Source organism: Gambusia affinis, linkage group LG13 (genome assembly GCF_019740435.1).
Source record: "Gambusia affinis linkage group LG13, SWU_Gaff_1.0, whole genome shotgun sequence".
Taxonomy (NCBI): domain Eukaryota; kingdom Metazoa; phylum Chordata; class Actinopteri; order Cyprinodontiformes; family Poeciliidae; genus Gambusia; species Gambusia affinis.
Genome location: NC_057880.1, coordinates 24,936,260 through 24,954,246, shown reverse-complemented (window position 1 = coordinate 24,954,246; position 17,987 = coordinate 24,936,260). Strand labels below are relative to the sequence as shown.

The 17,987-nt window shown below is 37.1% G+C and overlaps 1 protein-coding gene across 2 annotated transcripts in view; it reads right to left on the bottom strand.

Annotated features, from left to right (window-relative positions):
* Window positions 1-17,987, bottom strand: part of LOC122842250 (regulator of microtubule dynamics protein 2) — a 34,548-nt gene that overhangs the window by 12,437 nt on the left and 4,124 nt on the right. For both annotated transcript variants that reach the window (XM_044135951.1, XM_044135952.1), the window contains exons 4-6: window positions 6,850-7,012; window positions 6,677-6,779; window positions 5,096-5,156 (exon numbers count right to left, since the gene is read on the bottom strand). In XM_044135951.1, coding sequence (XP_043991886.1) covers window positions 5,096-5,156; window positions 6,677-6,779; window positions 6,850-7,012 — 327 coding nt within the window. The remainder of the gene's footprint in view (window positions 1-5,095; window positions 5,157-6,676; window positions 6,780-6,849; window positions 7,013-17,987) is intronic.

The window sequence follows — 17,987 nt, the reverse complement described above, 5'->3', positions numbered from 1 at the left end:
CGCTGGGAGCGAAATCTACAAGTTTTTGCACCAAAATGAATGAAAAACTGCGAAATGAAGCAAAATATCCATTTTATTGCATACATTACTAGTTTGCTACAATTGTGCAAGCAAGAAACAGGTAATTCTGCAAAGTTTGGCTATAAATATGAGGAAAGCATCCACTAAAATGTTTCTAGCGCACTGAAAAATCACAAAGTCTTACTATTTTTGGTTTAGTTTCCAATGCAAATACTTTAATATAATTGAAATAAGACAAAACTAACTTTCAAGTTAGATTAAAGAGCTTGTTTTACATAAATAATTTCTTAATATTGTTAAAAAGTTCTAATTCCAGTGGTAGATCATTTCCAGTGCTATAAGTGAAATAATCTGCCAGTGGAACTAGAACATTTTCATCAAAATTTAGGAATTATTGGTTCAATATTTTGCAGAAAAGTTACTTGTAGGTTACTTTTGTCTTCAGTAGAAACTAGACCAAAAATACTTGGTAGTATTTTGTGTTTTTGCAGTGCGAATAAAAGCGAGTGTGAAGAGGTGCAGACCAATAAAGAGCAAAACCTGATATGACCCACTCATCATGCTAAACCCGTTTCTTCCATTAAAGCACCAACAAAAGAGCTCACAAGTCTCTCTGTTTTTTTTTGTTTTTTTTAAAGAACATCTGAGCTTCATCGGCAAGATGAGACGCCGGAGCGGTGCAGAGCCAGAACAGCAGCACCTTTCATAGCTGCTGCTACTCCCGGATCATCAAAGCAGGTTTGTTCAGCTAGCCTTCCTCACCCAGCCTATTAAGCTGTCACTCACTCCGTCTGTGTGCATTCATTAACATCTAAACGTCATTTTTGTGACTGACTTTACAGAACAGATTAACATCCTCCCAATCGTCGAGAGGTGTTTCATTTTAACTGCGTGGAAATGCAGAGTCTAAAGGGCGTGCATTATGCAAAAATTCTCGTTTTGCCCGTTTTGGGTTTCTACTGCTTCTAAAAGCAACCTGAGCACTTGGAAAAAACCCCCAACAAAACGTAAAAAACAACAACAAACAACCAGCTGCTTTTGGAAATAAATTAATAATAAATGTTTTGGTGTCTGGAAAATTAGCAGTTTCGAAAACCTTTGGAATGTAACATCACAAATCAGCAGGCACTGGCCGTAACTTAGCAACCCCAGCAGAGTTCCACCCGTAACCTAGCAACCTCAGCAAAGCCTGGCCTGTTATCTACACTGCATAAGCAAAATTTTGCCCAGTATTTTTGGTTTAGTTTTAGTAAAATATCTTAGTCCACTTGTTATTAAACAAAACTAACTTGCTAGTATCTTTTCAACAAGCTATAGGAGTCAACTCTTCCTTAATATTGATTTTAAAAAAGTACTATGTAGTAATAATCTGCCAGTGGAACTAGTACATTTTCATCAATATTAAGGACTAAGTAACCAAAATCAAGCTCCTATCTTTTGCCGAAATGTTACTGTAAGTCAATTTTGCCTTATTTCAAGTGTATTGAGATATTTACACTAGAAACTAGACCAAAAATATAGGTAAGGTTTTGAGTTTTTGTAGTGTAGCAACCCAAATGAAGCCTAGTCTGTTACCTAGCAACCCAAGCTAAGCTCTAGCTAGCACATTCGGTTTTACAGCTGTACAATGGCTGCTGGAAAATACAAGCGCTTAGATGTTGACTTACCATCCAGAAACCACTTGCTGCATTGTTTTAGTTGTGCAGGAGGATATACTAATGCTTTTCAAAGATGTACGATTGTATTATAGCGCATCTGTTTGCAGCCATTTCTAGTTGGGGGTGTGTGGCCAGCAGCAAATTATTTGGATTTAAAGTGAGAGAGTACCTAAAACTGCTCATTCTGAAACTGAACAAACTAAAATCTGATTATCCAAGAATGATTTTCTTCAATAAATGAGATGAACATGTTTTGTATAGACCAGGGGTCTCCAAAGTCGAACCTGGAGGGCCGGCATCCTGCATGTTTTAGTTCTCTTCCTGGTTTAACGCACCTGAATCAAATGATGGCTCATTAGGAGGTCTAAAAACAACACTGACATGCTGAAAAGGTTGTTGGTGCCACCAGGGAGAGAAGTAAAACCTGCAGGATGCCGGCCCTCCAGGACCCACTTTGGGGACCCCTGGTACAGACCATAGTCCTCCTGTTCAAGGGAACATTAATGCCTGATCGTGCTTTTGGGCAAAGAGGATAAAAAAACCAGCTTGGTAAATAGTTTCAGTGGTGGAGCAGGAAGTGAGCTGCGCTGCATCTAAACAGCAGCTGCCAAAGTGTGACAAGATGAGCAGCATTCACAGAAAAAGAAAAAAACAGTGACAAGTTTTCTCACGGCATCTGTGCTCTAAGTAAACAGTTACCTGCAACATAAACTTCCTTTCAACAGCTGGCAGCGCTCCACCAGTCCCACCCTCCTCCGCTCTCAGAGCAGCTCTACCTAATTTGACCTGCTCATTCAAGTCCGACTCTTTTACTGCTTCATTTCAGAATCTCACTAATCCCATTAGCAAAAATTAGATTACCAATTAAGCCGTTTATCTTTATTAGCTAAACAAACGAGGCTTTGTGTTTCGGTTGACATCGCGAGCCGAGGCCAGTCGTTAACTAGTCTACTGAGAGAACGAGGCTTCAGTCTTCCAGACGAGGAAACGTCTGCAAAAACCAAACAAACCTTCATGAACTCACCTGCAAAGGAAAATGTGTTTCAAGAATTTATGACACTCAGAATGAGGAAGAATTCATGTTATGTAAACAAGCAAATTGTGCTGCTATTATTATGAACAGTAATAGTACAAAGGAGGATCTTCTATGTAACAAAGCATTCGTTGGAAACACAAAGTACACTGATGCCTTTAAGGCTTGAGGAACAGCATTTAGAAGCAGCAACACTCGGCGTAATTTTCTCTTTGACTTAAGGCGTTGCTTTAGAATGTTTTCTCTAGAGCGGGAAAGTTTTTAACCATTTCAGGCCTGCGTCAACAAGGAAATGCCACATTCCTGTTGAGTCCACCTTAATTGACGTCCAGTTCATTTGTCTAGAAAGTCTGGTTTGTTTTTCTGGAGGTGTGAATACGCAATACAACCCCAAAACAGCTAAACCTGGTCCACCTACAAACCTCTGAATCTATTCATATGAAGTGAACTGCGGTGCAGTTTGAGTGAATATGTGAACGCCAAGCGGACTGGAGACCGCTCCAAAAACAGGAAGTGAACAACAGCGCAGGGCATTCTGGGTAAATAGAACCAAATCGAGAGAGAGAGAGAAAGTTTAACGCTAGTGGGAGAAATCCTACAAATCTAAAATCTGACTCTACTCCATTTTTGTTTATATTTTGTGAAGAAGGAAGATGATCTGGGTCTTCAGAAACTTTAATGTCTCATTCAGTGGTTCTTGAAATAAGACAAAACTAACTTTCAATTATTTTTCTGCAAGATAAATAGAGCTTTGTTTGAAGTCAGAAGTGACACTGGCAGATTATTTTACACATAAAAGAACATTTTCCCATGTAATAAGTAAAATAATCTGACAATGGAACTAGTTCTTTTTCATCAATATCAATGAATTATTGACTAAAAATAAAGTTCATGGGAAAGATAAAAGGGAACAGAGGGAACCTCCATGGAAAAAAGTACAAAATAAAATAATATATAAATAAAAAACAATAAAAATACAGGAAATACATATATAGTAAATTACAAAAAAAGGAAAAATAAATAATAATGACATCTAATCAGATACAGAAGGAAAAAAAACAAGTAATTCTAACAAAAACGCTTAAATTGTAAAACAAAGTCTCAGACACTAAAACAAGTTTGGTCTGATTTAACTTCAGTGTTTTTATTCAGTTTATGTAACGGGACACATTTCAGGCAGGTTCTTCATCAGCAGTCAAGTTTTGACATGAGCAGATTTTTGAGATGTGAAACACAAACAGATTCTAACCTTCCAGACCTAATTAAAAGGAGAGAAGACTTTTTTTTTCAACAAGCACATAGCAAAATATTTAGTCACTGTTAAACTGACTAACATGCAACGTCTGCAGATTTACGAATGTTTCTGGATAAAATTGAGATTTTCTCCCTCGTGTCCCAAAGCAGTTCACCTGTGCAGCTGCAAACGGTGAATGAAGAAGTACAACTGTGATATCAGACATTAATCACACCAGTTCTTCCAGTATAACTGTCAGTATGTCAGCAGGGTTAATCCTGACTCTGTTTACATTCCTGAAACTGGATGTGATTCCATCAGATTGATGTTTGGGAAGTTTGTTGACATTATTTCACAAATATGCTTGACTGGATCGTTCATGTTTCTTTATTTACTTATTTCTTCACTAGTTGGTTGAAAGAAAAGCTAGAAGACCAAACAGCTTTTAACTTGTTACCTGTTCATGTTTACTGGGTAATCTCTTGTTTTGTTGTGTTTTGTAAACCACAATATCTTTGTGATGTACAGTGAACCCTCGCTCTTTCGCGCTTCACGTCGTGCATCGTGTTCTGCATTCTGATTGGCTAAACAGTCTCTCCACTTCTTCTCTACCTGTGTGTCAATAACGTTGCGGTTTAATATGTACACGTACGTAAAACAGCTTGCCAAATTTAACATAATCGATGGCGGCATGTCGGTTTATAAGAATTATTTTGCCCAGAAGAAAAAAGAGCGACAACAACCACCGATAACTGTGTTCTTCTTTCGAAGAAACCGCAGGCTTTAGAAGACAAAAACGCAACAGAGCAGAGTCAGGATCTGCCTTCAGTTCGTATTGATGATTAAAATTATTATTTTACAGTACTTTTATTTGTTAAACAAATGTTTGGGCCTGTAAAAAGGTTTCATTCTTTGGTTTCAATGTACTTTGGAGTATTTTATTGTATAATAATTGTAAAAAAAATAAAGGTTACTACTTCGCGGATTTCGCCTTTCACAGGTTCTTTTTGGAAAAATGAGGATTCGCTGAACCGTATTTAAAGTTTCTGCTTCACAAACTCAGAGGAACATCTTGTGCTGAGTTTGACTCTAAAAGATTCAACACCAGAATAAAAAGATGAAAAATGGGAAAAAGATGTAAAAACTTACCACTGATGACTTTCAGCACATTTGGGATTCACTTTAATGGCCTCTTCACCAACCGCTTTCCCTAAAACCAAGAAGTAAACAGATACTAACTTCCATTTAAACCCAAATTCAACATTTATTTCTAAAGGTTACAATGTGGATGCATCAGTAAAAATGTTTATAAATATGCCTACATGCATAAATTATTTTATTTTTTGATACATTTCTCTTTTTGATAGAAAAAAATGAAGAATATTTGGTGAAATAAAATGCTTTGTTGACCAAAAGAATCAAAAGATTTGGCTTTAGATAAAAGCGATGAAAACAAAAGTTGGATGATGAAACGACATCCAGGAGGAGTTTTAAATCTGTCACTGCTCCATGGAAAATGTCTTATCAGCTCTAATTACGTCAAAATGTTCCTAAAATAGCGGCAGGTTTCTGCTGACTGATGAGCGGCGCGGTGAGGAGGAAGGATTAAAGTTCAGAGGAACAGGTTGGACCAGAGAAAACTTGTAAAAAATAGTCTCTGAAAAGAAAAAAGGAAAACAAACGCTGCTGTTTGTAGGAAAAGGAAAAGTCACTGGAAAATGTTTGGTTTCGTTATGAACTCTGGAAAAAACTCAGATTCAATTTGCAAAAATGGTCCAATGGAAAATAAAAACTATGCATCATTTTCCTTCGACTTATATATAATTATGCCATAAATTAGACATATACACTGGTTTTTGCTGATGATGCAGAACAAAATGTGGAAAAGTGAAGCCTAAGAGTAATCAATGCACAGTTTAAAATTCTTAATTTCACACACATTTAAAAGTATTTTAATACTTTGTTCAGCATTTTTACCAGATTTAGAGAATCAATCTCAGTTTTAAGTTTCTAGCCTCAAAAAATACCATAAAATAGATAAATGAGTATCCATTCAGTCAAAAAGTAAAGTGTTACAATTATAAAAGTTGTGATGAGGCAAATCAAAGATATAACATGCAGGATTTGTTAAATTTTTCCTTTTGAGAAAATGGAAGAAATTCTGGATTTTTTTTGCCAAAGTTAATTTAAATAATTTCCAAATTTTTCTTGAATTGAAAAAGAATATTTTCAGACTTTTCAGCTCAGCCGTGGAAAATAGAAGTTAAATGACAATAAGGATCACTGAGTAAAGAATCTGTTCAAAACGGAATCTGTTCAGATTGAGGACTCTGCTCAGAGTAAAGACTATTTTCAGAAAGGAATCTGTTCAGAAACAAGTTATTTAAACACAGGAATCTTTTTAGAACCAAACATTTGTTCAAAGAATGTTCAGAGTAAAGATTCAATTTACAGTAAAGAATCTGTTCAGACTCAGGAATCTATTCAGACTAAAGAATCTGTTCAGTGTAAAGAAATACTTAAAGTAAAGAATCTGTTCAGAATCAGGAATCTGTTCAGTTTGGTTAGGACCGGATTGGAAATTCAGCTAAAGTCCAAATTAATCTTTATAAAACCTTCAGATAAGCTGCTGAACTGCTGATTAACATTTTAGATGTAATAACTGTTAAATATGTTAAACGTTCAAAGTGAGTCTTTTAGTAAAATTGTGCAGCGATGTTTGTAGGTTACCGTTTTCTGCATGAGTCTTCTTCTCCTCCAGAGTGACGGTAATGTCGTGAACGTCGCAGTACGCTCGGGTTAGCCGCCACAGAAACTCTGACTTCTGCCCAAACTGCAGAAGTGAATCGCATTATGAGACGCCGCCATGTTTTCTGCCTCACCTGCAGAGAAAGTAAACTCACCTCGTCTCTCTGCTCCAGAAGGACGCTCAGACTTTCCCTTTTGTCCGACTCGCCGCCCTGACGCAAGCGGTCGATTCTGTTGAGGAGGACGGAGAGCTTGTCTTGAGTTTGCTCTTCATCGCTTTGCTCTTCATCCTCGGAGTCTGTCAGCGCAGTCATGTACCTGTAATCACAATCAATCAATGTAATAACAGGTTTTATTGACTGAAAGCTGCAATTTGTAGCTATTGTAGATGATAAATGTGTTCTAAGCTTTAAATGTCCCAAAATTATACACTTTATAAAACTATTATGAAAATTATGTGGGTGTTTTAGCCAAGGCTGAAAATTAATAACATTGATTTTTATGCATTGTTATTATTTTTGGCATTGTGAAAGGTAATTGAACCATTTCCTTATTGATAATTGGTAATATTAGGAGGGCCATCACCCCTAAAACAAGTTTGTCTTCTACTTTGAAGCTGTATGTGGTTATTTTGGGAGTCAATGGGACTGAACTGGGTCAGAAGGTGTTAAGTGAACACAAAGTGCATGCTTTTTGTTCTACATATCTTACAATGAAATGAACAAAAGAAATGTTAAAAATAAAAATGTTCTGGAGAAGCTTCAAAGAATTGACTCAAAATCTTTTATATTGAGAATAAAAAAAGCAGTAAAGCAGGATGTACAGTACCCGGTCGGCCCCTAGTGGTCAGAATGGTACTGCATGTAAACGACCGTTTATTTGCCGTGACGTCAGCTAAAAGTGCGACGCTACAGTTAGCTTACCAAAGGATTCCGTTTAAAAATAATAACGAATAAGTGGATTAAAACCTGGTCGCTCAAAAGAAGAGGTGAAGATACCGTTGTAAAGAAAACAACTCCAGGATTAGTTATATGATCGGAGGAAGCTGAGTCATTCATGTCGTTCACGAACGGTTCAATTTTTCTGACCGGTAGAACTCAAGTTGGTTAGAACTGTTTGTTTTTTTACGACTTTGCTCACTTATAACTCTGTAATCAACCTCAACGGCTATTATTTTTGATTATTTAAAAATAATTAAATTAATTAAATACAAATGATAGAAATGAGTGGATAATTTTTGTACTTAATGGTGCAGAAGAGGATTTTTGTTTCCTTTGTTTCCACACACAAAAGTACACACACACACACACACACGGTAAAGAACAACTTATAAAACACATGACAATTAAAATGTCATTGGAAAGCTTAATCCACACTTTAGGAATCTGTAAATAACTCAATGGTTTTGTTGTAGCCATTCACATTTACCAAACAAAGAACGCCAAAATTAATGAGTTAAGAGACTAATTACATTTTCGGTTGTGTATATTAAGATGTTGTGTTATTGTGGGGCAATTTAACGTTATGTGATCCGTTAGTGAAAACGTTTGAGAAACTCTGATTTAATACAAACAGCTTTTACTAGCAGGATGCTAAATTTGGCAAAGCAACAAACAGGCTGAAAGTTTCCACCTTTTTGCTCGTGAGCTTTTTCTTCTCACTAATCAACATTCAGAACAATCTTGTCATAACGAACATTTCTAATCAACCACATGCTACCAGGTGGTGATTATACCAGAACAATCTTCATGTCTTGTTTGCACACAAAAATGGCACCTGGTATGTTTACATAAGTGGGGGAACTTAATTGTTTATAATTTTTAGTGGTTGACGTCTGTAAAGTTTCCAGGAACATGGGGGAACTTGTTCAGCAGGGTACGGCACGCAACGCTCGCATTACACATTTTATGGAGGCTTTTCAATCAGAGGCGCAAGCTTGCACCAACACCCAAAGCTAACACTTGAAAGCCAGAGGTAGAAATATAGGTGTAATAAAGTTAAAAGCAAGAATCAAAGTTGCAGATACCATGAAAAGCGTCTATTAAGTGTTGGCAGAAGCTGCATGTGCGTCAATAGTGGTTAGAGAATATTTGGGGCCGTGAGGCACGGTTTAGAGGGGATGTGTCAGAGCGGGTCACAGACAGGAACAACGTAGGTCCGACAGGTGTTTCATGCCAAACGCCGCATGCTAACTCCACCCAATAACACACACTCTGACTGTAATGCACTGCGGAGATTTTATTCATCTTATTCAATACGAATCGGGACATGCCTGTGTTCTGGGATCAAGAAATCCTGTTTGTTTATTAAACAACAACAGAGCCACAATGGAAACGCTTCTATTGGATTAAAGATGGAAAGTCACAGCCAAATATACCTGATTAAAACTTTTATTAACGATGAGAAAAGCGGGCCGCCTCATAAACGAAGGCACTTTGGCAGTTTGCCGTTGTGGAGCTCTGAGGTGTGTTAGCACAATGCCAAGCAGGAAATACATCCGGAATCGCCTCAGAGTTCAACGTCTAAATAATCCAATGATAAAATAGAAAGTCCATCCAGTTTAAATTGGAGGATTTACAAATCAGAGCAGAATAAAATAATCTGGTTCAGCAGGTTCTAAAGTTACTAACATTCAGGGTTTCCCCCAGTGTATCGTAAGCCTGGCGGGCTGCCAGACCTTAGTTGACCCCCCGCCAGGTTAAACGCTTGTTTGTTTATTTTAAATTAATTTATTTTTTAAAAATACATCCGTAACAGTGATAGTAAAGACAGGTTAAGATAGGTTTACAGGTGAACGTGCCACAGATCACGTGTCACTTTTATCTTATAATTGTTTATTTATAGGGAGATGATGAAATGCTGTGGGAAGTGTCAGGGACCTGAAGTTGTGTCATTTAATTCAAAGTTAGATATTTGTAAAAGGCCACACATTCTTTTTCAGACTCAGCAGATGAAACAGCAGCTAATTACTGGCCTACCCTCCCTCACACGCAGCATTTCTGCATTTCTGGAAGAGCATCCAGACTTAACGCCATCAGAAACTTTAATCTCCGTCTGTTTTCATTTTATAATTTTAGGATAAAGCGTTAAATCCTTTTAACAGCCTTCCTCTTTGTATTAACTCCCCAAATAAACCCTAAAACCCAAAACTCAAATTATTCGTTGGCCAACACCCCTCAGCTTAAAAGACATCTAAATGGGCGTGCTTTCGTGTTTACCCTCATTCTTGTGGTCGCTTTTTTCTTTTTAGTCTAGTCGCACAAAATCACAAGGAGCTGCAACAGATGTGGCTGATCTTATTCCGAGTTGCGTCGTTCACTCATTCATTCCCCGATTCATTCATGTTTTGTACCGTTTCTTCATTCAGCAGTCGGCTTTGCCACCCTCCAATTATTTACTTAGTGGAGCTGGAGAGACACGCAGAACAGGACTGAGCGATCAGTGCATTCCTGTCACGCCATTGCACGGCTCATGAATCTCATATGTTGAAAGAGAAAAGACACTAAGGATGTTTTTGTATCACCATGTTTATGTAATGTGCGTTAGCTTGTTTTGGAGCTGTTATTTTCTTTGCAGAGATCTTGGAAGTGACCGTCTCTGGTAGAAGATGTCAAAATATTGCTAAATAGGAATTTTATCGCTGACCAGGCGTATCATCACCATGTAAAACACTGTTTTCCTCTGTGTAGTCAAATATCTACAGATAATTTGCTCACAACAGTTTTACAAAAATCTGAAATGATGTTGCCTCATCAAATGCAAAAACACAAAATCTTACCAAGAACTTTTGGTCTAGTTTCAAGTGCAAATATCTTTGCAGACTAGAAATAAGACAAACTAATTTAAAATAACTTTATAGCAAGATATAGAGGCTTGTTTTAGGTAAATAATTCATAAATACTGATGAAAACGTACTAGTTATTTCATTTAAAACATGGGGAAAATTTCTTGCTATAAGTTAAATAATCTAAAGGGATTAATTATTTACTTAAAACAAGCCTCTATACCGCACTAAAAAGTTCCTTTTAAACTCGAAATAAGACAAAACGAAGATATTTACTCTAGAAACTACATCAAAATAGTTTGTTTTTCCAGTGTAGGTTTTCATAAACCAACAAGGCCACAGGTTTGTCTTATCCTTCTGTCTCCTAAGGCAGTAGGTACGGCAGTAAATGTCACTGATATTCATCTTAGTATTACACAGAGGTGGGTAGAGTACTCGTTGTAATAATTGTAATGTAGTTATACTGTTTATAAGTTAGTTAGGAATGAGGCGAGAGCTAGTTCTGAGCTCGTGGCTTGTTTACCGTTGCCATAGCAACTGCCATAACGTTTATTTACAGACACCAACCAAGATGACTGTCAGCTACAAATTTGAGTAGCAAAGATTGCGCGGATCATTTACGGTTCAGACTTTATTATTTTCTATTGATATTGAACACGTATCTATCCCGATATATATTGTTACTGATTTATTGCCAAGCCCTTTTCAGGTTTTCAGTTCTGGACTAAAACTCTTTTCATCCCGTTTTGTTGCTCCGTATTCAGATGCAAACAGACATTCAAAATGCCGCGACTGAATGCCACCTTGCAACACTTCGCCTTTTGTAAAAAGTCAAGGATTAGAAGAGCTGCACTTTAATTTTCTACCGGTGCTGGGAATCAGCCACTCGGTTTGAAGACCCCAAGAAAGGATGTCTGAAAAGAGCTTAGCGGTGCCAGTCTCTGTGGTTACCCTGTTCAAAACAAACAAGAGTTACCATCCCAACATCTCTGGACCTGGAAACACGCCGTCCAACTTATTTATCGTCTGTTGACAGGATCAATGAGAGGCTGCCTTTAAACAAAGCCTGACTGACTGGAGAGAGTCCAGTTATTTAGCCCCCATCCCTTCCTGAAAGCTTAACAGGGATTTTAATGTAGAGTTTACCCCTACACTGTAAAACATAATGAGTGGAATTTACTTAAAAAGCTCACACAAACTTGGTGCCTAGAAAATTTTTTAGTATGTGCAAGCCGTACTTATTAAGTTTACACAACTTAATTTCATTTTTAATGACATAAAATTACATAAAACTTAACGACTGTAAAAGTCTTTACTTAAAAAATATATTCAAACCTGTTGCCTCATAATTTTTAGCATAAGTTAACTGAGTACTATTAACTTGTGAGGATAAGCTAATAAATTTGACTATGTTGTAATTAAACACCCTAAGAATTATTCTTTAAACTTGACACGTTGCATGTTATTGTTTACATCTGGAAATTTCACGGCTGTAAAAGCCGATTCTTTCATCCATCCGTAGCCGCGCTGCTGTGGTGGAACAACTCTGTTAACAAAATAACGCCTTTAGATGTACCTGTTAATTTAGTTCAGTTCGCCACAGCAAAGGGAGAAACAACGCAGAAAAACCGTAAAAAAAAAACAACTCAAAACTTTTTCTTTTTTCTCTCCCTCTCTCTGTGCTGGCTACGCTACGCACAGACTGGTTGCCATAGCAACAGGCTGATAACAGCTCCACTAGAGTGTCAGGATTCACCACCAAAAAAACGTGCAAACCTTTCCAACAGAAGAACAGAACATTCAGTCCGTTACAGTTTTATGTTTTTAGGCTTGATGTTGATCGTTGCTGTTAGCTGATCTAACACAGCGGCGGTTGATTAGCTCATTTAAACATCTAGAGTTGGTGTGCGGGTCGCCTTTTATAAATGAACCGAAACACCAAATTCCACAGCACATCTACATGTTACGTTTGTCAAAGTCAAGCTAGCATAACTGGCCAACTGCCCTTTCCCTCACTGCTTATTTTAAATCAAAACGTTTTCCTGACCTTGTTGTCCAGTTGTCGTAATATTGAGAATTTACTGAAAATCCAACTTTGCTTCACTCAAATCAGCTTTTATTAAAACGTATTAAACTTGGCCAGATGAAGCCAGCATTTAGAAAGAAAGTGACTAAAATCTTGTTCCTATAACTGAAAATAATTTAATTTCAATTCAGTTAATTTCACAAGGAAGCATACAAACAAAAAGTAAATTAGTGCAGTACTCTTAACTAATTATTCAAAGTTTCTTAAAAACTTAACATCTAAGAAATGTTTTAAAGCCGTTTTAACAAATGCATAAATTTATTCAATTAGATGCATTTTTAAATACACAAAACATTTAAAATCATTTTAATGTTTAGGATCTACGATGAATAAAATCCTTTCCCAATAAAAAGAAAATATTTCCTTGATCTTAGTTCTTTTTTCTTTTTAGCCTGTAAATAATTTTGACTCGACAATTTAGACACATGACAAAAAGTTTGATGAAGCTTTGGGGTCTACCTTAAACATCTCAAAACACATTTCTGTGACAATATGAAAAAAATGGTTTAATCAGCTGTGGAACAATGCATTGTGTCACAACTTGTTGGCCAATCTAATACTTAACTTTTTCACATTGATTCAACTTGAAAAGATTAATTTATCAAGGATTTTCTATCCAAAAGTTCAGGCCACTCGTTTAATGAGTACAAACGAGTTGATGACATGTTGTATGAAACAGAAAGTTTTGTTCACCTCAGCAGGTGAATAAAGAAAACTGTCACCTGTTTGTCACAACCAGGAGATGACATTACAAGGCGGTAATGAAGGAAGTAGTGTTTGTTTTATTGCTGCCGGTTTCATCACTACTATACGGCTATAAATAGCATCTCTGCGTGGATGCGGTGAAACTTTGTTCCAGAAATAGCCGAGGGGGGAAAAACGGAGTGGAAACTCAGTTTACATAATCTCATATAAAAAATACCTTTGCCAATAACGTTCCATGAAAGATATACTGAAAGTGTCAGTTTCTCTTGACGTTCACCTGCAGAATGAGAGTCTGTTAAACTTTTTGTCACGTGGGCCAAACTGTAGAGTCAAGTTTTCACAGGCCAAGAAAAAAAAACAAAGTAAAATGAAGCAGATAAAGTCGCTCGATATTAATACATATATTTATTTTTCTTGTTGTTGGAAAGGGATTATATTCATTGTAGATCCAAAACGTTTAAAGGATTTTGCACGTTTGCTGTATTAAAAGAAAGGCATCTAATTTTCAAATTGTTTTTGGCTCAAACAAACCTTTTTTTTAATAAAAATAAAAAAGTTTGTTAGATAGAAAGTTTGAAGTGGAGCCTCCTGCACAACCAACACTAATGCAGCGAGTTGTTTCTGGATGGAAAGTCAAGAACAAAACACTTGTCCTTTCCAGCAGCCATTGTACAGTGCATACATGCATCCAGCTCAGCTTGGGTTACCAGGTAACAGGGTGGGCTTCATTGGGGTTGCTAGGTAACGGCGCAGTGTGACTCAATAAACAGGAGGTTTTTGAAACAGCTTATTTTCCAGACACCAAAAGACATTCATTTATTGCCAGAAATTGTCTGGATGTTTTTTAAGCACTTGGGCTGCTTTTAAGTTGAGGACCAAAGGGAAGCATAAAAATTATGCAAAAGGTGAATTTTGCATAATAGATCCCCTTTTTATCTTTTAATACATCATCAAATTATTACTGTCAGTAGAAAGACTTTGAAATGATCTTTGAAACTGCATCTGCTTCAAAGAAAGACCCACACAGACTGAGCTGGTCACGACATATTTTGATAACTTTATGGAAGCTCTTTTCTCATCAAAAAAAAATTTTTTCTCATAATTTTATGACTAGTCTAATTCTTTTAGACTTACCCGAATACTTTGTCCTACAACTGATGAGAGAGATGACTAGAATAAAGGCCACTTTTACAAAAAACTAAAATTTAAAAAAAATTAATGACATTTGGAAATTGGCTCTGGTATGAAAAGCCATATTGTCCAGGCCTAATTGAACTTTGAGTAATCAATTAAAAACAGTCGTGGGTGGTCAGATTCTTCAAACGTGTTATTCCTCTGTTCACAACGTAAACAGAGCCCCCTGGAAAAGCCAAGGTGAATAAATGTGTTTGTTTGGCTGAGTGCCTCCAATTAATCCGACGATACGGACGTGAACGTCTCACGAACTGACAGGTGTGGAGCAAAGCCTGAATGACGTCATGTGGAAGCTCGACTAAAGCTTTTAATCACAAAGCAGACAATGAGCGCCTTTTTGCTCCGTCTTAACCTTTCTGAACAGGCTTGCCCCGCGCACAAACAAAACTCTGCCTCACATCTGCTTAAATCAACAACTATCCAGTGTCAGAAATGTTATTTTTTTGGAAGAGATAAAAAAAGGAGAGGTGGTAATGTCCTTGAGCTACGGCGTTGTGATCCAAATAAACTCAGTGGGAACTGTTTAACGAATTACAAGTTCCTACAAGACGTCTTCAGATGAGGGCGCTGACATCTTGGCTCACAGGCGGCGTGATTGATGTATCTCCTTTCGAACAGAGAGCAAGTCTCTGTGACATAAACAGCTACTACTTCTGCAGAACTGATGTGCATCGCGACCCTGCGGATAGGCTTATACTGTCTCACTGGTCACAGGTGAACGACCTCTGCAAACATGAAGGACAAACTGGAATAATAATAAAATGTTATTATTATTTGTCTAAAGAGACGAAGAAAAAAGGCAACAAAACCATTAGGCTTGCATAATTGATCACTTCCAGTGTAATAAAGTCATGCTTTCACACACATCCATCATTTTCAGCAACGACACAATATGCTTCTGTTTCTATTTCACTGGCGCCCCCTGTTGGCAATCTGCTGCCATGATGGAGAAGATTTCCAAACAATTCAAATGAAAAAACTTTTTTCTTCACTGTAAACTTCGACTCTAACGGTAGGTTTAACTGGGGGGTAATAATGTGCTTTAAAAGTGATGACCTCACTGCAAAAACACAATATCTTAACAATAATTTTTGTCTATTTTCTAGCGCAAACGTCTTAGCACACTTTAAATAAGACAAAACTAACTTATGAGTAACTTTTCAGCAAGAAATATGAACTTGTTTTAAGTAAATGATTCCTTAATATTAATGAAAAAGTTCCACTGGCAAATTATTTCACAATCGTTACCTAGCAACGCCAGCCAGTCGCCTGTCGCCTAGCAACTCAGGTCTAGTTCCAATGGCAGATTCTTTCACTTATAACACAGGAAACGTGTTTTGTTACAAGTGAAATAAACTCACTGAAAAAACAATCAAAACGTGTTAATATCTTTTTTCTTTGGATTAAAATTCAGAAATACTTTATTGATCCTAAAGGGAAATTAAGTAAAATCATAGTAGGGGTGGAATAATGTTGTGATAACAATTTTAAAAAACTGTCAATAAGCAATAACTCAATTAATCACATGATAAATTAAAATGAGTTCAATCAATTATATTTGCATCATTAATTGTTTTTCTCCTCTCCTCTCTGCTAAAACTGGATGATTAAAGTCTTCAATCTGCTGCTTTGGTCTCAACAGGACATTTTTTGAAGGACAATTTTGTTTACAGATATTTTATAATTCATGTTATTTTTGTTTATTTATTTTGGATATCTTCCAGACTCAAACCCAAAGTTTATTGATCCATGAAAATGTGTTCTTGCATTATTATACCATTACCATTAAAGTACTTAAAACAACAATAATATCGTTTATCACAATAACTTCTGGATCAATTTATCTTCCAACAGAAGTTATTATTATGACAACTTTAGATACAGTGTTGAGATATTTCACTTCCCAGCCAGCTGCACTGCAAAAACACAAAACATTACCAACCAATTTTACTCTAGTTTCTAGTGCAAATATTTTAGTACACTTAAAATAAGAACCCTTTTTAGTGTACTAAAATAGGAATGATTGATTGATTGATTGATTAAAAAGTACTAGTTACACAGATTATTTCAAGATATTTTCCCATGTTATACGTGAAATAATCTGCCAGTGGAACTAGAACATTTTAAATCAACTTTAAGGAATTATTTACTTAAAACAAGCTCATATTTGTTGCTGAGAAGTTACTTGAAGGTTAGTTTTGTCTTATTTAAAGTGAACTGAGATATTTTCATGAGAACCAGAAATGCTTGGTTATGTTTTGTGTTTTTGCAGTGTAAGCAGACCCAGAGCATGCAGAGGATTAGAGAAGTTGGTTCACTCTGGCAGGCGAACAGAACACACTCTCTAGGGTGCTGAACTTTCATCACCGCACACACACACACACACACACACCCAAGCACACACACACACACACACGCCCATGCACGCACACACACACCTACACTGCCTGTAGAAACAACAGAGCTACAGGGAGGGTTCTTTAATTATGAGAGGTGTGTGTGTTTGGTGATTTCTTTTAAACCTGAGCTGTAATTAAGAGCATCTGATGTGGCTGCCGGCTGTAAGCAAACACCAGCGGACCGCATCGCATCTGCTCTGCCAGCCAATGGCACGGCTGGTTGTAACATAGCAAGCCGGCCAAGCTGAAATGTTTCTGAAATGTTATGGAAAACGTGCCGCCGTGTGACGTGTAGCTGTTATCCACCAATCAGCCGTCTGGATCCCACCTCCAACAAACATGCATGACCTGAAACTAAATGAGCCTGCAGGCTGGGGACGATGCCCAGTCGGGTTACGCAACATTTACTGAGGTAGTGATGAAAGTTAGGGGTGTCCAAAGTGAGGCCTGGGAGCCACTTGTGTTCCACAGAGGTGGAAACCTTATTTCCCACTCTCAGTTTTCTGGTTGGTTGCCAGTCAAATTTATAAAATTGCTTTTCTCTTTAAACTAGAAATGGAAAAATTTCTGACAAGAAAAAGACAGAAGGAACCGTCCAGAATCCCCGCTGCTGGAAAATATCTAAACCATGAAGATTAAATAAAATTTTATGGGATTAATATAAAAAGCAGCTCTTTGCCTTCAGTGCATGACGTCAGGCTGCAAGAAATCCTTTAGATAATTAACAAATTTCTGTTTTCATCAAAGCAGAGATGTCCCCGTTTATGAGAAAAACTGTGTTTTTGATGTATTTTCTCAGTCGTGCAGTTTGTGATAAATGAATCAAGTCAAGCACAAGAGAAAGTCCAATCCTGCCTCCAGACCTTGGATTAATCTCTGTCATTTTGCTGCTGGTGTTTGTTTTCACAAGTCGAACCTTTTAAAGGGGAAAAAAGAAACCCATCTGCTGTTTACCCTCCTGGAGGCCGGCGTGGGTTCAAGGCTGAAGAAGCTGCTTGATTATTCTGCCATTTCCATCCAGCACCTCAGGCTAATGTGACAAAGGGTAATTTGAAACAGAAAACGATCAAACTGGTTCCACAGGTGGGGAAGAAAATCCATTCACCTCTAAACTGAATTTAAAAG